At 38.1% G+C, this 26,166-nt stretch overlaps 1 protein-coding gene across 3 annotated transcripts in view; it reads left to right on the top strand.

The window, feature by feature from the left end:
- ARMC3 (armadillo repeat containing 3) overlaps positions 1–26,166 on the top strand; it is an 88,468-nt gene that overhangs the window by 49,386 nt on the left and 12,916 nt on the right. For 2 of the 3 annotated variants that reach the window (XM_023758577.1, XM_023758579.1), the window contains 8 exons: positions 2,444–2,596; positions 2,699–2,804; positions 15,531–15,780; positions 17,192–17,328; positions 18,140–18,308; positions 20,986–21,083; positions 21,773–21,874; positions 22,287–22,403. In XM_023758577.1, the coding sequence (XP_023614345.1) occupies positions 2,444–2,596; positions 2,699–2,804; positions 15,531–15,780; positions 17,192–17,328; positions 18,140–18,308; positions 20,986–21,083; positions 21,773–21,874; positions 22,287–22,403 (1,132 nt within the window). The remainder of the gene's footprint in view (positions 1–2,443; positions 2,597–2,698; positions 2,805–15,530; positions 15,781–17,191; positions 17,329–18,139; positions 18,309–20,985; positions 21,084–21,772; positions 21,875–22,286; positions 22,404–26,166) is intronic. The other variant, XM_023758578.1, reaches the window with a different exon arrangement.

Here is a 26,166-nt window from a genome sequence, read left to right as displayed (position 1 = left end):
AATGTACCCATCAGTGCTTATTTATAACATTTTTTTTTTACTTTTCATCATCATCAAAAAATTTGTAGGCTCAATAATACAAAACACATAGCACACATTCTTTAAGTTTTGCTTGTTGAATAAAGTTTTAACATGCATTTTAACCATGGAAAGCCCAAATCTCTATGCCTGTGACTTGGCATCAGGAGGAGGGAGGTGTTAATTACCACGTTGCCAGGAGGTTTATGAACTGGCATTAACATCTCAGCAGGAGCAGAGGTGGCACAATAGCGACTTAGGAGAAGAGGTGAAGAAAAGCATCATTACATACAGATTTATTTTCAGTTACAAAACCTCATGCTTTTTATTTTAGTGATATTGAACAAATGTAATTTTTAAAGGACATTCCTCTTTAATAGCATAATTACCTTGCCATCTTTATTATCTGCATAATTAAAACACAAATACTTCACTTCTCCGTGTAGCAATTCAATAAAGGTGCGTGGTTACTATGTTAATTCATCTTTTAAATTTATTATAGCCATGCTGCAGTCAGCACTTTTGAGGTTTGGTGAACACAGCTGGATTTTGATAACACCATCAGCAGGGTTGAGAAACTAATTGCCCATTTAAATTATTTAAATTATTTTTTAAAATCTCTCCAATAATCGCATATATACTGTTTTTCTTTTAATGCAACAATCACATACTTCAAACTTAGTCTTTTCAAATTAATTCTTTTGGCAGATTTTCCTGTTGTGTTTAGTAAAGTTGATTTAGAGCCGTCAGAGAAGTCTTAATTATAACTCTAAGCATTTTAGGTCAGAAACTGGAAAATTTTCAGATCTTGATTATTCAGAAAAACAAATAAGGATCATATATATATTTAAACATTTTATAAGCCACATAACTTGCGATGTAACTATTAATTGCAGCTTTTTACTGAAACCATTATGGACTGCCTGAATTCTAATTTTAAATGAAAGGAACAAGGGATTTAAGTGATAGGATTACAGGATATGGTTCATGAATGGTTTAAGACGAATGAACAGAAGTGTTAGTAATTTAGCTTGTGCCATTTATTATGGCCAGATACTCAGATGAAAGGCCAAAGTATTTGCAAATATGGGGCATCTAAATGTGACAATGCTTCTGTGAAAGGGGTGATTTAAAAGTTATGGTTGAAAAAGACAAATCATATATTAACTTTTAAATGAAAACCTAGTTGCAGTCATTTCTGAAAGTATTTCTGAAAAACACAATTAAAATATGTATAAGTAATGAATTAATTCCACATGTACTAGTAGCTGTTATTTCAATTAGTATCAGCATCAGCATTTTTTTTTGCAGAGATTTTTATTTTAACAGAATATTCTCTTATTTATCAGCATCCTAACAACATATATTCACATTCCTCCATTTTAATCATGTAAATTGACTTTATAAAGGTTAACTAGAGAATCAAACCTACAACAAAGTTTAATGAAGGAGCTAAATAAATTAGCAACAAATTATTTCTAAGCTGTTCCTTTTCAGAGTAGTCTCTGGTACTTCTTGTGGCATTAAAACTGAATTTGGTTTAATATATATTTTATAGTACACGCTTTTTAATAGATAGCAACTTATTTAGAATGAACTATAAACACAAAGCAAAAAATTAGGTTTTAATGTTCTAATTTAGTTGAATAAAATATTTTCTTTAGTATAGTAATGAGGTTGGAATTTATTTTAAAAAATCAAATGGAAAAAAAGAAAAAAACATTAAAGAATGAAAAGAACATTAAAAATACTTTGGTTTTTAATTTACTAATTTATAATGGGGTGAATTATTATGGTATGTACTTAGATTTGTAACTTTACTTGTTTTCAGATAAAGAAAACTATGCTGATATATGTTTAGATTATGTGCATAGTAATTTAGCAATTTAATTATTTTAATTTTTGCGATGTCACTATGTATTGTAATGTAAGTAAAAGATGATTACGATTTTTAATATAAGCTTATAAATTCCTAAGACTTGAAATCATAGTTTATTATTCATTTTTACTTTCTCTGGCTCACCAGTTTGTACATCTTAGCTATTCTTCAAATATTGGGATTTTATTTAAAATAGACATCAAATAAACAGGTATTTGTTCTTAGTGAGACGATAGTGTATGTGAACACAGCACGATTCCAGGCACATAATTGGTGTTAAGTAAGTTCTTGCTAAATCTAAAACTCACCTCTCTCTTATTATAGAATCTTCTTTCCCGAAGTGATATCATATAAGGAGATAGAAAAAGGAGCAATCAATGTTCCCGACTCATTTTGTGTAACTGCTATGTTCTAGAGGTTAAATAGGTATATTTTTATGTAGTTTAGATTCTCTGTGACTAAAGCTAGCAAATAATTTGAATTCCTATTATATTTTAGACATTTTTTTGCAGCAAAATTCTGATTTATTTATTTTTTTTATGAAAGCTGAAAACAGAAAATTTTTTCATGAACAAGAGGTTGAAAAATGCCTTGTAACCCTTTTGGGCTCTGAAAGCGATGGAACTAAAATTGCTGCTTCCCAAGCTATTTCGGTAATGTGTGAGAATTCAGCCAGCAAAGAATTTTTCAATCATCAGGGTAAGCAAACTAGAAAAAACCATTTTGTACATTTTTAGGTTACCATATTCTAGGTAACTTTGTTGGCAAAGTTACATTTTACCATTTTCTTTTTTTCTGTAGGGATCCCACAGTTAGTTCAGTTGCTGAAAAGTGACAATGAAGAGGTAAGGGAAGCTGCAGCCCTGGCCCTGGCTAATCTGACCACTTGCAATCCCACTAATGCAAAGTAAGTACAAAAAGACTCACTCAACACTGCCTTGTATGGGAAATCTAACAGTGCAAGAAGTGCACATTTTAATATTTTGGCTTTCAAGGAAGTTTACATTCTTTCAGATGATCTACCTTGGGATAAACTCTTAGGAAACCTTCAAAACCCAAGTGGAAATAAGTCATCAGATAAGCCTGTTTTGCAACATGTGCCAATAAGGACTTTTCAGTCAATGACCAACCACATACATACGTAATGGCGGTCTCCAAAGATTATAATAGAGCTCCTATTACACAAATCCCATTGCCTAGTTGGACATCCCCCGAGGGGTCCTGGATTGGAGAGGGTGCAGGCTGGGCTGAGGGGACCCCACCCCCATCCCATGCACAAATTTCATGCACCGGGCCTCTAGTTTCCTTATAAAACAGGAAGAATTTCTTAAAGGAAACTTTTATAAGTAAACTAGTAATAATTCTTTATCCTCCCTAAATCTTAATTGATATGTGTATTAGTCAGGGTTCTCTAGAGAAACAGAACCAAGAGGAAGGTAATTAGATAGATAGATAGATAGATAGATAGATAGATAGATGATTGATAGATAGATAGATAGATAGATAGATAGATAGATAATTTTATATATTGGAATTGGCTCATTTGATTATGGAGGCTGAGAAGTCCCACGATCTGATCTCTGTAATCTGGAGACCCACGAAAGATGGTGGGGTAATTCAATCTAAGTCTGAAGGCCTTGGGAGTCTTCTATTCATACTTTTCATTCTTTATTATCTGCAGAATTCTTTATTATCACTTAAAATGGGTAAAAATGTGAAAAGGAAATAGGAAATAGGAAAACAGGGTAAGAACAAAAAGTAAAATTATTTTTAAGTTAGTAAATAAAAAGTGAGGAGGCTAAAACAACTCTCTATAAAAAAAATAGATGAAACTAAAACAATTCTCTATAAAAAAATAGATGAAAATAAAAATAGAATCCAAGGGCAATAATGAATTTTATGTAAAAATATAATCCTTTATCCTTTATCCTTTATCCTTTATCCTTTATCCTTTATCCTTTCTTGACTCACTGCTAACCTTTTTGACAATTCTCAATTTGTAATGCTTTTTGGAAAGGAAAAAGATAATGCTTTTTAAAAGAGAAAATGCTATTGTCAGCTAAATTTCATATTATAATTATCTATATTCTTCTATCCAATTCATCATATCAAAGTTTTACACTATTTATGCAATAAGAGAATTATTCTTGATTGACATTCATCTAAGGGGCAGACCCTACATATTATAAGAAAATTTTAAACTATTAATTTATAACATCACCGCCATCTGTTGGATTTGATCAGAATTAGAGTTTCTAAATTATCCCAAGAATGAAAAGTGGTCAGTGTTTTTCATTTCCCTTTGCCAACACTAACTAAATTTTGGCTATTGGTAAACTATGAAAAAATTACAAAATATTATAATTATTAACTAGATGTTTTTCAAGCAAGACAAATATTTTAGGAAATAAAACACAATGAATAAAATAAAAAGTAATACCTATAATTATTTTAATGCCTATAGCTAAATCAAAACTGCAGTTTTGCTATAGAAAATACTAGTAATCAAGTCTAGTATTTACACATAGATCATACTAGCTCAGATTCTTCATCCTTATTCTACATTATCTCCATGAAAAACTGGATGATTTCCCGAAATCTTGAGTCCTTTTATCTCAATGTCCTTGTTTCTTTATTGTTTATTTTTTATACCCCTTCTTGACTTCCCATAACAGTATTGACTCAATATAGTTCTGAGGGCAGCATGTATATTGGTTACTGGGAAAAAATTGATTAATTGCTGGGCCAATGCTGGCCTCCACAATAGCAAAGACAAAGAGCTTCTCTCTGGGGACTGTCCCGCTACTGTGATATAAGGTCAGTACCACAACAAAGAAAGTGAAGAGTCAGAAAGGAGTATATCCCAAAAGGACCCCAGAAAGAGGCAGAATGCCCCCAAAATACGTGGATGTGTATTTGAGAGCTTTTGGAACTTTTGAATATCCTCATTATAAAAATAAAGCACTAACTGAATTTTAATACCTACTAGAATTATTCATGGAGTACCATGCCTAAGAAAGCCATGGAATTTGTAGAAAAAAATATTTAAAAGGTATGCCGCATACAGCACTTCACACAGTAAGCACTTTAAGACAGGGCAGTACTTTATTTATTCACAGCAACCCAAACTCTCTAGGATATTTCAGTATCGTCAGCAAAGGGCCTGACCTTAATGAACTTCTTGAAATGTTAAATCTCTCTAATGTGTACAGAAGGCGCTTTTCAAGGCTTTTGTGTTTGTTTGTTTGTTTTTCATCCCCACCCCATTAAATAGAATTGGGAAGAGATAATATATATTTATTTTTACTGTTTCTTTTCATTTCTTTCATTCTGTAGATTTAAGTATCGACTACTGTTATTCTTTAGAGTTGCCTACATTTTATTGTGCACTTAAGACTGTATGTAGTTCAGTGAACTGATCGTCCTTTTGAAGGAAAAAAACCCTACCTCTATTAAAGTTGGCAAAACACCACAATTTTACTCCCCTACTCTTCATTCCTTGAGGAAGAGATGGGATGTCTACCTTTGAGATGGCTAGAGAGGTGTACTATCATCCTTTGAAAATAAATTTTAACGTCTGTTCCAGATCATAGGCCTTGGCCAATAGGCAAAGATTCACTTAGCTAAGTAATCTTGTCACTTAGAATGCTCTCTAAATTATTATTAAAGAAACATTGACCATAGAAATAATCCAAGGGGATTTACAAAATTAAAGTGCAGTCTTATGGTAAGTGTAAACTCATGTTATAGACTTGATGTATCAATTGGACTTAGTAATGCTACAGTTGTGTATTGTCTTTGTTGCCTAGGACTTTTCACAGGGGAATGTTTTTCCTTATCCTTCTCCCGAACAGTGAGGGGAACTATGTCTTTATACTGACCCCTAGTGGCAGTTTGGGAGGAAGTTGGGGGAGGGGCAAAAAAGGTAATGGAAGATTGCTTGCTCTGCATTTTAGTGAACCGCACAATAATTTAATTGGAAGCACTCTCCGATGTGCCTAAAATAATATTTTTAAACATTATTAAGAGATAATGATCTGGAAAGCATTAATTGTGATGCCTTTAAAGAGATAATATCCTACTGCTAAATGTGTATTAATAGATGTTTGGGTTTGTCTTTGTCCTTTTTTTAAGGTGCAATCACTTCCAAATGTGTTGACACATTCATTGTTCTGGTGGCTGAATATTTGTTGTGGATTAATCTTATTGTTACTGTAGTTATTCTAGGGTCGATTTTTTTTGCTCTTGACTTTGTATAGAAAAGATTATTCTGTTATAAATTTCTATGTATATTGCTTTGTTGAAAGATGCTTTGTTCTTTGAATTACAATGCTCACAATATAAGTGCCCTACAAGATAATTTGAGCTAGTTCCAAAATATCTCAGGAAGTCCAGGTTCACATTAAGGATGTTTCAAACTTTTGTATTAAGGATGATTCCTCAAAGAACTATACAAAGTGTTATTCATTACTTTAAAAGGCTTCTGAAATGAACAGATTAAATGGATGGGCACAGTCATCATGGTAAATTTAAGAATTATTTCTGCATTATTTCTAGCCAAATTTACTGAATGGATACTATTCCTTTTCTGCCTGATGGAATGTTGTCATAACATAAACTATTCTGGATTGAGAAAATTATTCTGGATTTGAAGAAATATATAAAATGAAAAGCTGGATTTGCAATTAAAGCAAGTTGACTCCACATCCCCATTTTGTGTCAGTTGATGCCCACTTGACCTTCTCAATTTGAACTTTATTAGCTACCCGTTTTGTGAGACTAGGTGAATCCCTTGAAATGTTCAATTAGAAAATTATCATGTGCTCTTATTAGAGCTCAGAGGCTGACATTTGCATAATACTATTTTTAAATTGCTGGTACCTCTTTTAGGTTTAATTTCCAGTGTTACTGATTTTTAGAGGAAATGATCAGTTTGCCTATCTTTACATTTTGTGAATTTTCTCTCACTTAATTTGAAGCAGTACTTTAAAAACCTACATAAATCCCATTTTTACTCATCCTTGACCTTTTATATTCGCCTTTTCCCAAGATTTGTTTTCCCTCCGGAAATGGCCTTTGTTGCTCAATGATTGCACCTAAATAGAAAAACTTGGGTGGAATTCCTGAGGAAATGCCCCAGCTCTAGCCCTGCAGATGTTGGAGATTTGGCTGTCTAGCTGAGTTGTCTGAAAATGAAAATTGCACACACACACATGCAAATTTTGAATTATGATCATATTTTCCCATGATCCAAGAAATTGTGATAGGATATAGGGAAATCTCTGCCCTTGTGGCTCACAGAGTATGAGCAGATGATGATGATGATCATGGCTGGCATGTGTGTACCAGGCATTGAGCTAAGTGCTAGAAATGGAATATATCATTAAATCCTCAAAACAGTCCTATGGGGTATGGAATATTATTGTCACCTCCATTTTGCAGAGAAGGAGACAGAGGCAGGGTCTTTGCTCAAGGTCACAGAGGTGGGATGGACTCTCACACCCAGGCAGTCAGCCCTGCACATCCCTAGGGAGCTGCAGAGGTTGAAGCTCTTAGTTTCACCTTGGCAACTTCTCTCTCTGCCTTCTGCTCACTGCCTCCTTGACTCTGAACTTCTCCAAATCCTTCTCGCCGAAATGTTTCCCTTTGGTTTCCTAATCTCTCTGAATTTCTCCAGATTGGAAGGGCCTGGCTCCTTGAACTCCAATGAGCACCTTTGGAGGAGTGAGTTTTCTTCTCCTCCTCTCCTTCCTACCCTCCTTCTGCTCTGCTCCACGTTCCTCTCCCTGTTTTCCCTCCTCTCTCCCTCTATTTCCTCTTCCCCCTCTTACGGAGAGTAAGACAAGGCAAAAAATATATCCAATGGCTAGTAAAAATTTCCCATTATACTGTAAATCAAAATGGTCTGCCTCGTTTCTCATTCCCCGAGGAATGATGAAGTGAACCAAGTAGATTCTGACCTTTTTGTTTCTTCTAGAAAATACTCTACTTTTTAAAGCTTAAGAGATTGATAATCGTAAAAAAGGTAATGTGCTAATAGAACACCATAGTTTTGATCCTGTGTCTGTTGATTGAATTGCTTGGTGAACAAGTTTTTAGCCTCTCTAAATTTTACCTTTCTTAACTATAAAACAAACAATAAAAAGTGAATCTAGATTATCTATTATATTCGGTGTCTCTTAGTGATTGCTCTCTACCCAGTATCACAAGGAGTCTAGAGCACAACTACCAGGAACTTTACCACTGTCATCATTTTATTCCTGAAGCCAAGAAACCTATTACCTCTGAACATAGGCTTCTTTCGTAATCCTTTTCACCGTTACTTGGGTGTTCTTAATGTGCTAGGCACCGTTCTAGGCTGTAGGGTTATGGTAGGGGACACGACAAAGGTTCCATGAAACTGTTTTCATGAAACTTACTTTTTTAGTCAGGGAGAGAATCAATACTTGAGAAAATTTAGAAAGGTAATTTCAGAAGTGATAACATTATCTATAATAATAAAAGGGTAATATGCTAATTAGACTGGACGTCTTCTGGATGTCATTCCGGATGTCCTTCCTGACAAATCCAGCACCGGAGGGAAGCCAGCCCGGGTCCCGGGTCCCGGGTCCCGGGTGCTTGTGGGCAGCCCGAGGGAAGCCAGGCCTGGTCCCGGGTGCCTGCAGGCGGCCAGAGGAGGGAAGCCCAGGTCCCGGGTGCTGGAAGGAAGCCGGTGCCGGCAGCCGGGGGAAGGAAGGCCTACTCTTGCATGAATTTTCATGCATCGGGCCTCTAGTAGATTAAATAAAGCAGCACAGTGTCATAGGGAGGGCATGCATGACACTGAGGCTATGAAAGGAGTTGTAGAGAATGGCATGGAGCTCATCAAAGAAGGCCTTTCTGAAGAAGTGACATTACAGCTGATGAGGCTAAGCCAGTCCTGGCAAGGGCCCAGGGGGGTTTTATTTGCTGCCTCACTAAAGCATTCAGTGTCCTTATTATTTAGTTAAGAATATCAGCAACAGGATATCTCTAATTACTTTGGGATTGTGTCCCTTATCATCCAGATATGTAAATAGACTGATTTCCAGGCTGAACAGAAACATTTGGTTACTGCACAAGCCATTTATTATGACTATAACACCTTAACCATTATATCTATTCTATCAGGAGACAAATCAGCCATGTAAAATGAAGACAGTTGTTCTTTCCTGATGGCAGCTGGTTAATTATTGTCAGGCATTCCAGCTCTAGAGACAGAAGGTGGTGTGTATAGATGTAAAGTATTGTGATTGAACAGATAGGTCAATAAGGATTCCATGTCACTTGTAAGAAAATTACATTTGATTTCTCTAGATAAAAACCGGATGCTGTGAGTGGAGGTTAGCATGTACTGGCCTCTTTGCAACTAGCATTTCTCTGTTGAGAAGCCATGATGTCACAGCAACTACAGCAGGAAAGCACATTCTGAAAGTCTCAAAGTCGTGCCCACTACGGAGAATCAATATGATAGAAACAGTATGGTTTCACATACTTTTAAATAATTTTACATTTTTCTTATTTTTCTGTTGCATGGAAAACTTCATGCATTTCTTTCTTTTGTTAGGCTTTACTTTATTAATTATGTTACTTAAACACTCTTCAAGCATTTGCCTGCAACTAATTGTGATTCTCCCCCTTATTACTGATAAGCTTCTTTAAATAATATTTCTTAAAAAGGAGAAAGTTTCCTGGCTACTTTTGTTAGTCCTGGAGTTCAGCCAGAGTTCAGGGGCACATATCCCAGTCTCTGCAGCTGTGGGGCTGCAGTGGGGTCAGAGCTGTTTTGGACTCTGAAATTGATCAATTTAAGGAACACACTAGACATCTTGGATCATTACCTTTGTTGAAAAACTGGCTGGGATGAGAGTCAGGAATCCTGTTTACAGCATTCCAAATCTGGCTGTGATAAGCAGGAGACCTGTTTCTCATGACGACTGTGTCCCACCCCCGCACACCTGTATAGACACACTGGGAGTCCGCAGGCTTAAATACACCAACCCCCAGTGGCTGCTGCACATGCACCTCTCCTGACCACTTGCAGTGTGTCTGCTGCCAATGTGTCTTCCTTGGTGTGACAAAACTCACGGAGACATATGAAAATCCATGCTGGTGGGAATGGTTGCAATCACTGTTAGCAAACAAGGTTCTGATTGCCAATATTACCATCTGTTCCACCAGGTTCCACATATTACCCTGTATGTGGGCTCTGTTAAACAGATTTCTACACTGCCCAAGGTCACCCTTGATTCATGTAACCAGTCTTCACAGATGTGGTAAATGGGAACCTCAAAACTGCAGCAAGGGTCAAATATAGACATCCCTTGATATATGAAATAGGCGGATTCCTAAAAAGTTGTCCAAAGTGGAAATTTTCATTTATTAAACTTCATATAAAAGTTACTTCATGATATAACTGCAGAGCATTGGAAGTGGAGAGGAAATAGTCTGATTTCAACAGCAGTTGTAAAGGGTAAAAGTGGGGATCACAATTTTGTTGGGTCCTCTCCCTTCTTGCAAACTTAGATTTGAGCTGAGTACTTTTTCCTGACCCCTTCTCAACACCCACAGAGGTTTTCTTCGTCACTTTCTTTGAGTTGATCCAAGTCAATTAAAATATATTGACTTGTCAGCACTTGGGATATAAATAAGACTCAAACTCTGCCTCTAAGAAGTAAGTAAGAGGTGCAGACAGAGCACAGAGGAGGGAGTGATTAACAAGGAGAGGCGGTGATGCCACAGATGGCTTCTTAGCGGAAAGGGTGGTTGAGCAGGTTTTGAAGGGTGAACTAGGCTTCCGCAGGCAGAAGTGAGGGAGGAGTAGGGAAGGGTGTTTGGGGCAAAGGGAACGTGAATGCAAAGGCTCACAGACAGGAAATCACACAGTATTTTCAGTGAGCCATAAATGGACACTATTTTTGTAATTGAGTTTTTCTTTAATGATGTTCTTAGTGCCCAGGGTGTAAGGGCACTTACATAAAAACTTTGTGCTGAATTCCTTTCTATAACAAGTGCTGTAAGATAATATTTCAAGGTTGCTGCTATTCTCTGATTGTGAACATTAATGCCAAACATCATTTTTTTAAAAAATATATTTTTTTATGTCAAAGAGGAAGGGAGAAGGAGAGAGAAATAGAGACATAAATGATGAGAGAGAATCTTTGATCAGCTGCCTCCTGCATGCCCCACACTGGGGATCGAGCCTGCAACCTGAGCATGTGCCCTGACCGGGAATTGAACTGTGTGACCTCTTGGTTCATAGGTCGATGCTCAACCACTGGGCCACAGTGGCTGGGCCAAACATCATTTTTTTTAAACAAAAATAATTGTATATATGTTTAGCAAATAAATACTCTGAGCTCATGTTAAAAAAAGATACCTCACCGAGTTTTGAGATCAGGAAATTCTTCCTGAGTCATGTGTGCAAACCTTGAAAGATGAATGGGAATATCCAGCGGGAAGAGTGTCAGGAGGTGGAGACAGCAGATGGGAACACCCTGAGGTGAGACAGAGCCTGGCCCGTTGGCGAGGCCCCGGCACAGGGCAACCTGAAGGCATGTGGGGATCGTGGGCAGATGGGGCAGGCGGGCTTGGCTCAGGTGGGACCTGGAGGCCTTGTGAGAAATCTGGAGCTTCATCTGAGCAATGGGAAGCCAAGAAAGTTCTAAGCAGGGAAGCCATATGATTATGTTTATAATTTTAAAAGATCACTTTAGCTGTATGATGGAGAAAGAATTGCAGACGAATAAGAGAGACCTGTCAGGACAGTATCTATACTAATTCACCAGAGAGCATAGCGGATTGGATTCAGTGAGAGAGATGGAAATGGAGAAAGGGGAGAGGTTTGAGAAATACGGAGGTGGGAAACAGTCAGGACTTGGTAATAGATTGGATACACATGACATGTCAAACTTGACTTCTTTTTACATATATCAAATGGTACAAACAGATGTTTTTGTGCATTCCCTTTTTTATTTTAGCTTGGTTCTTCTTCCAGTTTACATTTTAAACTCTGCCTTGATTAAACTCCAACTGGATGGAGACTAATGACAGTAAATATCAGAAAACATTTTCAGATTATTGTGATGACATATGGCCCTGTAATTCTGGATTTTGTAACAAAGCAGTTTGACTTCTGTCCCATTCATTTGGATAACGCTGTGCTATCTGGGAAACGGAAATGTGTTTTAGAATATGACAGACTTCAGCTTGTGTGCATATAAGACAGGGAAAAATAAAACAATGTCTTTTATAACTAAAATTAGTTTTTTTTAGGTAAGAATAAGAGCTTGAATTTTTACCATAATAATTTAATCTCAGTGATGGCTTTTACACGTAAACAGAACTGCACACGAATTATGGGCAGACATGTACGTACCACGCAAGTGGTTCCCCCAGCTGTGCGCTGTGATTTGTCTCTCTGTGCTGGCAGTTATGTTCGATTTAGTAAAAGTTATATTCCACTGTGTTACTAGAAGCGTTGGTTTTTTAAACAGCTAGGTTTTATGTACTTCCCTTTACTGCCTCCATAAAGAGCAAAGAAAAGAGCCGAAGGTGGAGTATAAATGAAGCAAAGCCAAACATGGCTTTGTGAAGGAGAAAGGCAGAGACAAAACCCAAGCAGAAAGGCTATGAGCACAGGCACACCCGATGAAAAATCCCTGATCTCCATGACCCTGTTTATTTATAAATAAGAGAAATTAAAACGATGCAGCATGACCCTATGCACTCCCTTAAATTTCCCCAAAGCTCCCTGATCCACACAAGAGACAGCCTTTGCGAACTCATTGGTATGCATTTACTTGGCACACTTCTGTTGTGGATGCATGTGTACTCTTTTTTTACTCCCCAAGATGGTTTAAAAAGTGAACATTGTCAAAGGGAAAACTATTACGTGACAAAGGATTCGTGCATTTTAGCCAAAGTATGTTTATAAAGATTAACAACTAAAAAATATTTGGTCCTTCGGTTGATTTCCCACCCCTTCCCCCGAGTCTGTTCGATGCTTCTACCGTTATGTCTCTGGATCTACTTTTGTTCATCATGATATTCCACAAATGGGTGAGATCATGTAATATTTACCTTTTTCCGACTGGCTTATTTCTCTTAGCATAATACTCTCCATTTCCATCTTTGCTGTTGATAAGTATAACCAATGGACACAGACAGTAGGGGGTGAGGGCATGTGCTGGGGGGGCGGGGGGAGAGCGACCGAGTAGAGGTCAATGGGGGAAAAGAAAGGCGTTCATAGGGTTACGCTGCATCATTTTAATTTCTCTTGTTTATAAAACCATCTTGGAGAGTAAAGAAAGACACATATATAATACTTTTAACAATAAAGAATTTATATATATATATATATGTATATATATATATAGGCGTTCATAGGGTTACGCTGCATCATTTTAATTTCTCTTGTTTATAAACCATCTTGGAGAGTAAAGAAAGACACATATATAATACTTTTAACAATAAAGAATTTATATATATATATATATATATATATATATATATATATAGAGAGAGAGAGAGAGAGAGAGAGAGAGAGAGAGAGAGAAGAACACAAAAAATAAAAATCTTTTTGGAAAATGTGCCTATTCTAATGTAAGTGTTCTCCAAGTGATTTTATTAAGGATGTAAGGGAGCAGATGATTAGTTCATTGATATTAAAATTCCATAGTTGAAGATTTTTAGTTGATTGCTTACAACTTCACTCAATAATAAATAATTAATAAAACCTAAGAAAGTATTTGGTCTAAGGAATTGATTGCATTAAGTACCTGAAAAATAAGTCAAAGGAAAAATGATTTTTTGGAAAGGTTTAAGTATATATTAATTAATCAGAAAACATTAATCATTTGAAATTCTTGCTGGAAGTTTTTTTCAGTGTTTCAACTATAAGTTGAATATAAGTTTCTGATAAATAAATATATTAGAGCCCCCAAATTTTCCCTTATTTATAAAATCAAAAGACTGCCAAGTCAATTAATAATAGGAGAGAGAATTAAAAGTGAAATTATCTTAAATGTTTTTATTTTATCCCCTAAGAAAGGAAATTAAATGCTAGCCCTCAGGTCATCATAGTGAGATGCTGGGCCTTCCTCCCAATGTCTTTATATCAATAAATTGGGGTTAAAAGTCATCTAACCAAACTTTAGTTTTCAGGGATGCCTTGTCTGAGATGTCACAAGAAAAGTTAAATATACATTAAATGTGGGAGAAATGGAACTAGGCGCTGGCTTAGCCTTGGTATCAGTGTGGTGTGTTTTCTGGGTGGATTTATATAAATCAGGGTGGGAGGTGCCTTCAAGGTTAACATCATCCCAGACTTACTCTCCAGAGCTGCCACCTCCTGTCACTTCTGTCCCCAGTCTCTGCTGTTCAGGCTCCTGCAGAGCTGGCTTGGGCCACCATCATAGCTTCTTTCCCCGAGAACTACCAGTCTCCTTAGCGAGAATTTGTTTTCTGGACAATTGTGATAACTTCTATTCTTAAAGTTGTCAGTTCTTCTTTACAATCAGCAAATTTAAGTGACAGTGCCAACTTAAAATCAGTTAGTCAGCATACAGGTGATGGGCTAAATCATATAGCCTCACATTTTTTTCAATGTTGGTTATTAACATGATCTTAAATGAAAAAATGTCAAATATAAACTTAAAAGAGATGTTGATATTATTAAAGTCTCAAGTATGCTTTTATTGCCCTGATTACTTCTATTCCCATGATGATTTACTTGGATTTTAGCTTACAATTTTGGGAATTCCTTTAAAACCAGGATGCTCTATATATCATATTGCTTGGAACATCTCTTATTTGAAGCCATTTCAAACATTATAACACATAATTAAATCGTCTTCCACTCATTAAAATGATCTTTTTTATTTTTACTATTTTATGAGCTCTTTAACTATTTATGAAGCAAGGATTATAGAAAACATGGTGTTCTTCAAAGGAGGTTTAGTCTTTCTGTGAGAAAATGTTAATATGTTAATGGATAATGTAGTCTTTTTATACTAGAAATCAGAAATTTAGCAACTGAATATGCCTATATAATTGAAATTATATATTTATTTATGTCAATGTCATGACTTTGATTTTTGCTGTTTAACTTATAAAAGCAAAATGGTTGCTGCCTTCAAATGTGTTAACTTCTGCTTATAATTAGCAACCTAATCTGAAAAGGGGAAAGATGGGCTAAAGTATTTTAACTGAATCAGAGTTCCCATGCTCACTGATTCATCCTATTTAAAGCTTTATTTTCCTGTTGGTTAGGAATATTTCAAGAGACTTTATTTGAATAAAATTGCCTGATCTTATATGTATCACTGATTTAAAAAATTGACAGTAGTAGATTTTCTAAGAAGTAGTCATACATTTTTCTATAACCAATGCTGTAGATATAGGAAAAGAATTATTTTAATTCATTCATATCTAACATTTCCCCAGATTTCATTTAAATGACTAGAGCCTCAATTCTGGGCTCATCGCATTGTACATTAATTTCTTTCCAAAACTGCACTTATGTACTCATTTGTTTCATAAGCTCAGTTGTACACTCCAAAAATAATTTCTTGAACTTGGATGAATGACACTCATTTCGCCTTTGTTTACCCAGTGCTGCTGCCGAAGCTGATGGTATTGATCCATTAGTAAACATCCTGTCCAGTAAACGAGATGGAGCTGTGGCCAACGCCGCCACTGTACTGACGAACATGGCCATGCAGGAGGCTCTGCGTGGGAGCATCCAGAGCCACGACATCATGCACGCCCTCATCGGCCCACTGCATTCTGCGAACATGGTCGTGCAGAGCAAAGCCGCTCTCACCATCGCCGCGACTGCGTGTGATGCTGAGGCCCGGACAGAGGTGAGTATTTTCATAACATTTGCTCTCATTTTTCTGGTCATTACTTATGGGTGGATTAATGTGAAACATTTTCAAATGTTTGAACTGATCCATCATTTAAGTCTTTCAAAATTGGTGCAACACTTTGGAAAACAAATGGGCATTATCTAGCAAACAATGTGAGCAGACCTTGTAGACCAGCAATTCTGTTCCTAAGTATATATTCCTAAGACAGTCCCTTGCCTCTATGCTCCAGGAAGCATTGTTTATAATATCTAAATAACTGGAAACAAACCAGTTGTCCAACTGTTAAGAAAGTGGGTAAATAAATTATGACATATTCATAAAATGGGATCTCACATCCGTAAAAATGAATGAACTGTTGCTACAGACAACAGCAGAGATGAATCTCAACAAGCTTAATGCTAAGCAAAAGCTAGTTGTGAAGAATGTATCTTATGATTCTATTTATATACCATTCAGAAATGTGCTAAAAAGTGTGCTAATGAAGCAAAGAAGTTATTTAGGCATACACACATACACACACACACATACACACATATATACATACCAGCTAGAACTATAAAGAAAAGCGACAGAATGATTAACCCCAAGTTCAAAAAAGTGGTTTCCCCTTGGGGGACTAAGGGTGTGGATATGATTCAGAGGAGCACCCAGGGGTTCACGGATATTGAAATGTGCCGTTTCTTAAGCTAGTGGTAGATGAACAGGTATGCCTTTCACTGTGATTCTTGGAATTACACATATGAGTTATACATACGCTCTAGTTTCTCATATTGCAAAATTTTAAAACATAGAATTGAATTTCCTACGAGTCCATCACATAAAAGTGTGTTTAGTCCTTGTGGTTGACCCTATTAAATCTTGTGGCCATCTGTGGTGGCCATCTTGTAAAGACGTGGGGGCAGCCATCTTGTGACAACGTTGTGCGACGCCACCTAGGCTTTTACTATATAGGATTGGGCCTACCTACTAATACAGGACATCGTTGTTAACGTAATCACGCTTGCAAAACCCCTTCCAGAAACAAGGACTTCTAGGGCTACCTCAGGGCCAAATGAGCATTCAGTATTGAGGAGCCCACAGGGCATCCCACTTATGGGCAGAGAGAAGACGGCTCTTTCCCCAGCCTCCACGCTGTGCAAATCACCGTGACCTCCCTCGATTACTTTACTGTGGCCTCTTCTTGACTTTGAACAAAAAATTGGGATTTTGTTTGTAAGGGTTTGTGATTGATTTTGCCCCCTGAATTTAATAAATTTTATATGGACACATCTTTAAATGTTTTTACATAGTTAAAGCCTTTAAACAATCAAATAGTGAGTTGTGGGGGTGTTTTGTTTTTTTTTTTTAAATCATAATGCTTATATTCTGGACTCCTAATGCATACAGTGTTGGTGTCTACTTCTAGTTAAGAAATTCAGGTGGATTGGAGCCCCTCATAGAGCTCCTGCGCTCCAAGAACGATGAAGTCAGAAGGCACGCCAGCTGGGCCGTGATGGTCTGTGCCGGCGATGAGCTGATGGCCGCTGAATTGTGCAGGCTCGGGTGAGTGGAGCTGTCTCAAATTTCCGGCTCAGATGAAGAGCAGAAGCTGAAGAGCACACTTTTCAGGCCAAAGGAAGGTCAGGCAGAGTCTACACTCCCCCTCTCAGGTCTACAGAGCGCTCAGGGTGCTGCAGGGCACAGCAAGGGCCTCACCTCCGGAGGGACTGCCTGGTGGAAGGAGGGACTGCCTGGTGGAAGGACCTTTATAAAATCATGTCCAACGTTTCCTTTTCCACTTTTTCCTCTTGAGAAATGCTTCCTTCATTTTCCTCAGCTATTGTAATACAACCCTGACTGTCCCTCAACTTTCTAAAATAAAATGGGTGAGCCCTGATGACACTCCATTTTGCTCCTTCTTCGACCCGAATCTTTTCATCAGAACCCAACATTTAGCCAGCCTCCCCAGATCCGTTCCCTTACCAATGACAGATGGGGTTTTTAGCACATCAGCAAATAGGGTTGTTAGGTTTCACAGACAGGATTACCCTATTTCTAAACATTTTTATTCCCTGTATATATTGCCTGCTTAGTTGCAAAAGTTGGAGTTGAATATTAATTTTGCTTTAAATGAAGAACCTTTTTTTCCCCCCAAAAGTGTCCTTTTCAACTCTTTGAACATGAGTAACTACAAGGTATATATGTTCTCAGAAAGACTGATTTGTCTTCATAACTGACAGTATTACTTTATCTAAAAGGGTGGGATGGCTATACCCTTTCCATTGCATTCAGGATGTTGGCTAGGTAGATAAGTGAGAACTTAATGTTGGGTGGCTTATATAAAGCAAATAATGCCTTTTGCTTTTATTGACAGGGCTTTAGAGATCCTTGAAGAAATCAACCTATCAGTAACTCGAAAAAATAAATTCAGTGAGGTAGCTTATAACAAATTGCTCAACAACCACCTGTCTCTGAAATACAGCCAGACTGGCTACTTGTCATCAAATAACATCATCAGTGACGGCTTTTATGATTATGGCCGGGTAAGTGGGAGCACTGACTTGTATTTTAGTATGTATGTATGATAAGGGTCTCTTCCTTAATCATGATGCCATTACATTGCAATTTCGTAACCACCTAACATGTTTTATTTTTACAGACTGACACTTGGGAATCAGAACTTCATCCTTGACTTTGTCTGGCTATAAGATTTTGCATTTGTATATACTTTTAACTAGAACATGATTACTTTTACTTAAATCAGCTTGCTATGCTAGTTCAGGTTTCAGAGAAGATATGAAAGAACCAGCATTTTCAGTTTGGGGTTCTGTTATTTCTAGGGCTCAATGTTAGTGATAAGGACATAAGTATAAGTTTTTAATTTTAGCATCATATAATTGAAATTAATCAAATTGTAGTACTGGATTTTAAAATGTGATGTAGAAGAATAATGTTTTACTTAACTGCATTTCTGATTATGATTTTTAAAACAACTTAGAGTGCAATTCAGTGTTAATGTTGAGAGAAATGGGAAGCTAAAAATTAGAATCTTGAGGACTTTTTGTCATTGCTGCTTAAGCCAGTGTTTTCTGCTTCTTCTGGAAACCAAAAGCAAAAGCAATAAGAAAAATTGAGAACATTTTAAAATCCACAGGTTCCATTTTAGGCAAAACTAGGAAACATATATGATCCTCAGACTTCAAACAAATTTAAAAGTTACTAAAAATCCCTGAAATCAGGCAGAAGCTGTTCAAAGGGAAGCATGAAAGGAAAAAAGGAAGCACAAGAGTGCTAGTGGTAGCAGATCTCAGGAAATACTATCAGAAATATCTACTTCCTGCCCAACTGTGTGGCTCAGTGGTTGTGTATCAACCTAGGAACCAGGAGGTCATGGTTCGATTCTTGGTCAGGGCACATGCCTGGGTTATGGGCTCAATTCCCAGTGTGGGGTGTGCAGATGATTCTCTCTCATCATTGATGTTTCTCTCTCTTCCTCTCCCTTCCTCTCTGAAATCAATATATATATTTAAATCTACTTCCTGAGGTGATGGGAGAACGCAGAAGTACAAATGGAAAACTCTGTTCCAGGCGGGTGCAGGACCAGGAGCCGGGGTGGGCAAGGCTGGCAGCAGAAGCCCCCTTGGACCGAATTGGTCCAAAGAAGCAGAGGAGACAGGGCCATAACAAGAACCCCGTAGCTAAGTCACATTTGCAGGAAACACTCTATCATGGTAACAGAATTAGAGGTATTTTGAATAATGAAAAATAGCTAGCCTAAAATTTTACTCTAGCTCTTGCTTCTGCTTCCCCTGGCCACCATCACCACCATACCATGGCACAAACCCCGACAATGCACGTACAAACCACTGAGAAATCACTGCTCTGAGAAAGCTCATCTCATTGATGATTCATTTTTTAAAAATTGGCACAATAGTAGTATAAAGATGCTTTGAGGGAGAAGAACAGAAAAATCAACAAAGAACATATTAGAAAAACATTGCCATCGATCAGAAAATGTTGATAAAATGTTATCTTGTTCATGAGTTTTTTTTAAAGTTAAGAAAACAATATACTTTATAAAGAAGAATTCTCTGATTCATTCATTCAGTAAATATTACATTTCTAGTATTGTAGGGTTTGAATATGTCAGTGAACAAAAGAGTTAAGGATCTCTACTCCCATGGCACTAGTGGGGAGAGGCAGACAATAAAAAATAAACATCACAACTAAATAAATTACATCACATAATTAAAATAAGAGCTACGAGGGAGAGGTAGGTAGAGCAGAGGCAGGATAAGGGGCTCGGTAGTGCTGGGGAGGACTGGGGTTGATGGTTGTAATTTTCAAAATTGTGGTCAGGGGGGCCTCACTAAGAGGTAATACCTGAGCAAAAAAGTTGAAGAAGGTGCAGGTGTTAGCCATGGGGATATCCGAGGGAAGAGCTTTCTAGGCAGAGGAAACTGGTGCAGAAGCCATCGGGTGTAAACACACTTGGCGTACTTAAGAAATAGCAAAGTCAGTGCAGCTGGAGTGAGGGAACCAAGGGGCAGAAGAGTGGAGAGTAGGTCAGAGAGATGAAGAGAGGCCAGGTCATGTCAGTCTTGTAGCCCATCAGAAGGATTTTGGCCTTTACTCTGAATGAACTGGGAAACCTTGGCAGAAGAATGAGATGATCTGTCTTATTTTAAAAGGACCATGAAAAGCATCTTGGATGAGAGAGGAATCTAACTATTATATATTTGGAAATGACCTTAGAAGGTGATCTGGTCTAATCTTCACCAGGCTCATAAAATAGCTAGTGTAGAGCTTTGTCTAGCCTCTTTTCAGATAGCCTCACAAATTTTTTTTGTAATCTGTTTAGTAACTAGTTACTCTTTCAGACAATAAGTTCTCCCTTATGTATATAGATGGATTTTTAAACTCAGATACTTTCAGGGGCCAAATTGATAATTATGGTGTGAAATAGCTGAGAATAAAGCAACAGAGATTGTGGGGAACTGGAGAGATATATCCTGCTCAAAGGCAAGATGTCCACAACTCCAGGTTCCTATTTCTAAGTGTGTGTGTGTGTGTGTGTGTGTGTGTGTGTGTGTGTGTGTGTGTCTGTGTGTGTGTGTAAAATCAGACACCTCAAACTGTTGAGAACATATTGTAACAGCAATCATATTAAAAAATATAACCCATGCCAATATTACTTTCCAATCTTTAAATTATCCACAGATAAATCCTGGTACCAAATTTTGGCCTTTGAAGGATCTCTGCTTACAAGAACCAAATGACCTACGTACTATACTCTTGGTTAACAGTAAATCTGATGTGTGAGTCTTTGGGGGAAAGAGGGATGCAGGGAAGCACATACACTTTTGCTTGTCCATGATCATGTGACTATGTAAAGATCCCCAGTATGCTATCTTTCCTTTCCCCTGTATATCAAGCACCGTGAAAATAAACACTGATGCATATATTCATAGCCTGACATAGTAAAGTCAGGAATATCACCATAGCTTTTCCTCTGACTCCATGTTACCAGTCAACCCCATGTGTATATCAGCAGTCAGGGCTTCTTACTTTTCTGGTGACATGAAGTGATTGAAGAATGTATAACTAGATAGGAGCAAACTAAGAAGAGTGATGTTTACAACTCTCCAGAACTGTATGCAGGTGTCCAACTACTGCACAATGTGTGTGTATGTATATATATTAAGAGGCAAATAGGAGAGCTAAAAATTGAAGCGTCAACATCCTTCTTTAAATGGTCACATATATCTCTATAATACATTTTATGGGACATATTTTATAAAAATATGTCTTATTCTAGTTCATGGAAAGCTTTATACTATTTCTTGTCTTATTTTAACCTCTCCTTTATGCTTTTAAATTAATGTCACTGTTAAGAGTCAACTCCAAATATGATTTTCAGGGAAGAAATCTGTTTTGTAGGACAAAGCCAATATTGATGAATAAATTGTTTTAATTCATCCATACTTTCAAATATGTAAAATTGTAGTTCTCCACCTCCATCTACGGAAGATAAATCCTCAGAGGTTGGTTATGGGCGAAGTATTTCTTCTTCCTCTTCTTTAAGAAGAGCTAGTAAAGAAAAGGCCAGGTAAGAAAATGATCTTTTATCTATACTCAAATAATTATCCTCTTAATTTGGGAGTAAAAAAATTAGATTTTGGCAACCATTCTTTGATTCTTCTTAGAGTAATATAACTTCATAGTTGTTTTTGTAAATAGCTATGGAAAAGACCTCTGGGAAAGGAGGTGGGAAGCCTGGCTTGACATTCTCTCTGCTGTGAACCCACAGTGAGATCTTGAGCACATGAGTTAAGAGTCTGAGAGCAAGCTTAGTTTCTTCATCTGTAAATGAACTAATGCCTGGTGCCCTACTTTGTAATTGTGAAAGGAATCAAAGCATATAAAAGAAGTGAAAATGCCTTATAAATTATTAATTGCCTTTAAATGCAATGTATTTTCCATATAATTGAAAATGGTTGTGGTTTTTTACATATGACAAGAAAACCTAGTTATTATTTTAGTGCTGGATTTGGATCTCCCACAGAAGAGAAATCGGAACCTGCTTCTGGACGAAATACTGCTGTTAGCAAAAGTGCCACTAAAGAAAAAGGATCCAGGTAAGAAATGTGGTACTTATTCTTCTTCTAATTGTAATCAGGTCAAGTTTTCATTACCCAAAAAAGTTGGTGAAAGGGAGGGGTGGCTTTTAAATGGGAAGCTCTTCTTGTGGCATCAGTATGTTGAACTAAGCAGGACTCATGTTATACAATTAAAATTAACCTTATTTTTGTCTCTCGCCGTCTCTCAAATTTACCCAGAAGGATTTCTTCTCCTGCCTCCGGGTGAGAACTCAGGTCACTTTGATCATTATTAAGTCCTACAGTCACTTTAATTCAAAAATGACAATGGAAGCAGTCTCTAGTCAGTCATTTAAAAGTCCAACCCAAGATAGTAATCAACTGAAAAGGAACATTTCTGTCCTCTTCCAGCGGCTGCCTTTGCAGGTGGCAGCACACAGGCTGGAGCATCCCGCTCTCCCTGCTGTGTGCATCCCACCCACCCCGCTGCTCACTGAGGTCTCTGACCCCGCAGGGAGCTCCGAGAGGGAGACAAGGCAAACAAGACCAACTTCTTCTTTGGTTGAAACATGTACTAGTGGTCCTCAACCTTCCTAATGCCGCGACCCTTTAATACAGTCCCTCATGTTGTGGTGACCCCCAATTTCATTGTTATAAATTGAACATAATTAAAGCATAGTGATTAATCACAAAAACAATATGTAATTATATATGTGTTTTCCGATGGTCTTGGGCGACCCCTGTGAAAGGGTCGTGACCCACAGGTTGAGAACCACTGATTGTTGACTGTGCTTGTGTGTTTTGCAGGCCTGCCATACTTTAAACACGCTTCTTACTTGTTTACATATTTTAAAATACATTATTTCTCTCGTGAGCACTCTCCTGGACTCTTCAAAATCCACCTGGACCTCCTGCCACACTCCATGGCCCTTTACTTTTGAGGACGTAAGCCCTCAAAACCACTGTGGAATTGGAGTGTATTTGGCACTCATCTGAACCAGCTACTTTCTAAACTGAGACTGTCCCCTAAGATCCCTAAGGTTTAGGTTCCCCAGATCTCAGAGCTATTTATTTCCATTTCTGACCTTGTTTTGTATGGTCAGTCTCTGTTGCTCAGTATTCTGATCTCTGTTTCTAACCTGCCACTATCGCTCCAGCCCTGACAATTTTGCCCTTCACCTCCCTTCTCCTCCTCATGGGGCCTCTCTGTTTCTCCTCTACTGGACTGAGAGCTCTTTGAGGACAAGAACATGTTCTGATTGAATAATTTCTCTCTTCATCCCCACTATTTAGCATAGTGCTTAGTTGGCGTCCTTGCCTGAGTTCCCTCATCAGTAAAATGGAAAAAGTAAATTAATTGACCATACACTAGGTTCCAGGAATTGTTCCAGTGTGGGGAAAATAGCAGTGAAAATTCTGTCCTCATAGAACTTAAATCCTAGTGGGGAGACAGACAACAAACAAAACAAACCATATCTATCTATCTATATATATATATATATATATAGAGAGAGAGAGAGAGAGAGAGAGAAATATGTAAATTGACCATCACTTTGCGATGACCCACAGCCAATCAGGAGCGAGTATGCAAATTAACCTGACAAAGATGGCGGTGGCCCCGCCCCAGCTGCTCAGGGCCTCTGGGCAGCACGCCTCCTCAGGGCCTCCCTGCCACGCTCCACACCTGTCAACCGTCCTTGCAGCCTCCCTGTGGCCCAGCCCCTGGCCTCAGAGGCAACCCTCTGGTGCCTGAGGTCGTAGCTCCTGGTGTCTGGTGTCTCCCTCTACCCCACCCCTGCCCCACTGCTCTGGTAAACAAAACTCTAGCATTGGAGCAGCCCCACAGGCTCGGACATGTGCAGGAGCTCACTTGGTGCACAGTTAGTGTGCCCTGGGAGCCCCAGGCCAGCCAAGAGGCAATGGTGGCAGCTGTGGCAGGAGGCTCAGCTTTGTTTTGAATAGATGAAAGAGGCCACCTACACAGTAACCCAAATTATCAGATCTCCCTCCTCCCTATCTTGCCAAATCAAGAGGGGGGGAGCGATGGGCATCGAGGGAGGGGGGGTGGGCAGGAGGCGGAGGGCGGAGGAGGAAGAGGATGAGGAAGAGGGCCAGTTGCATTCCACTTTCACAATGGGAAAGTGAAACGCACTGAAGAGGGCCAGTTGCATCCCACTTTCACAATGGGAAAGTGAAACGCACTGTGCACCCAACCTCTCCAGTCCTGGGAAGGAAGGCCTATTCTTGCACAAATCTTCATGCATCGGGCTTCTAATATATATATATATATATATATATATATATATATATATGTGTGTGTGTGTGTGTGTATATATATCCCCTCCTAATCTACATAAACCATATCTTCACTTGGTACAATACTCCCTTCTCATCCTGTTGGAATAGACTGGGTGGAAATAGGACACCCAATGGACATTGAACTCCTTGAATTTCTTATTTTTTCACTCAAATGGAATTCATTGATTACTACTTGGTATTGCAATTATTTTTCACCTACCAAAAAATCTTCCTACCTCAATTAAAACCCCAAGTGGGTTGGATTCATGACTTATTTCTTCCTCCAGCCTTGTCCTATAGTTTATATATTCATCTAGTTGATGATATCAAAAAAGAGCAAGTGATTAAACTTTGAAAATATCAGTATACAATTTGGGGCCAGACAAATCTCTCTATCTACTTAACTACCTACCTACTCATCTCTTATGAAAATAGATAATATCCTAATTGTTTTGTATCCACACAGTAAGTCTCTGCTTTCTGAGGTTGTTTTGGTAAAGTCACTGCAAGAAAGGTAAAAGTTCTGCTACCTTTAATCATAAATTGATGTTCTTTCTGGAGGTTAATTTTAGAGGAATTAATTTTGTAATTTCCAAGTGCTTTTTTCCATATTTATTTAGAAATGAAATTCATGTAGGTATTGAATCCCTTATAACACAACTTGGCAGCTTTCATGGGAAAGAAGTCCAAATGAAATACTTCTATTTATATCCGCAGGGAAGTAGCGTTCCGGGGTTCCAGTAAATTATCTATTTGTAATCACTCAATGAGACAGCCCTCCCTGATGTGCTTAGCCCCTGTGCTGGATAAAATCTTCTTCATGCCAAATGACTCTAACTTCAGGCAGCACACTCAGTGAGAAGTACACCTCTTTGTTTATAGGTGGCTCTGTATAATCACAGGGTGGAGCTCTTCAGTCTTATAAACTTAGCCTGTAATTTTAGAAAGCAATGAAACCTATCTATGCTCTCTACCATTCTAATTGACTTTCCCAGTGTTGGTTCCTAGTTTTGGTTCCTAATTTACTATGTCTGTGAATATGTTCAGTTTATCTATCTACACTAATAAAAGAGAAACATGGTAATTAGCGTACGACCGCTACCCTTTTCATTGGCTAATCAGTGAGTATATGCAAATTAACTGTCAGCCAAGATGGCGGCAGGCAGCCAGGCACTGAAGCGAGCTCGAGGCTTGCTTGCTGCGGACTCCAACGTTCCCCGCCTCACTTGCCAGCCTCTCAGCTGCAACTCTAAGCAACTATGTACTATGTTGCAAATAAGAAGCTAAACAAAACTCCAGAAACCAGCCGGACTGAAAGCCAGTCGGACCGAAACATTGTATCGATGTTTTCAGCAGCGAGGCCTCAGAGCTAAAGCTGGCCCAGAATAAAAAAAAAAAAAAAAAGAAAAGAAGGAGCGGTTGGGAAGCTTTAGTCACTCGCCACCCGGAAAACAGCCCCCAGACTGCCAGGCACCCAGTGGGGACCCCCACCCTGATCCAGGAA

Source organism: Myotis lucifugus, unplaced genomic scaffold (assembly GCF_000147115.1).
Source record: "Myotis lucifugus unplaced genomic scaffold, Myoluc2.0 scaffold_132, whole genome shotgun sequence".
NCBI classification, from domain to species: Eukaryota; Metazoa; Chordata; class Mammalia; order Chiroptera; family Vespertilionidae; genus Myotis; species Myotis lucifugus.
This window is presented reverse-complemented; position numbering and strand designations above follow the sequence as displayed.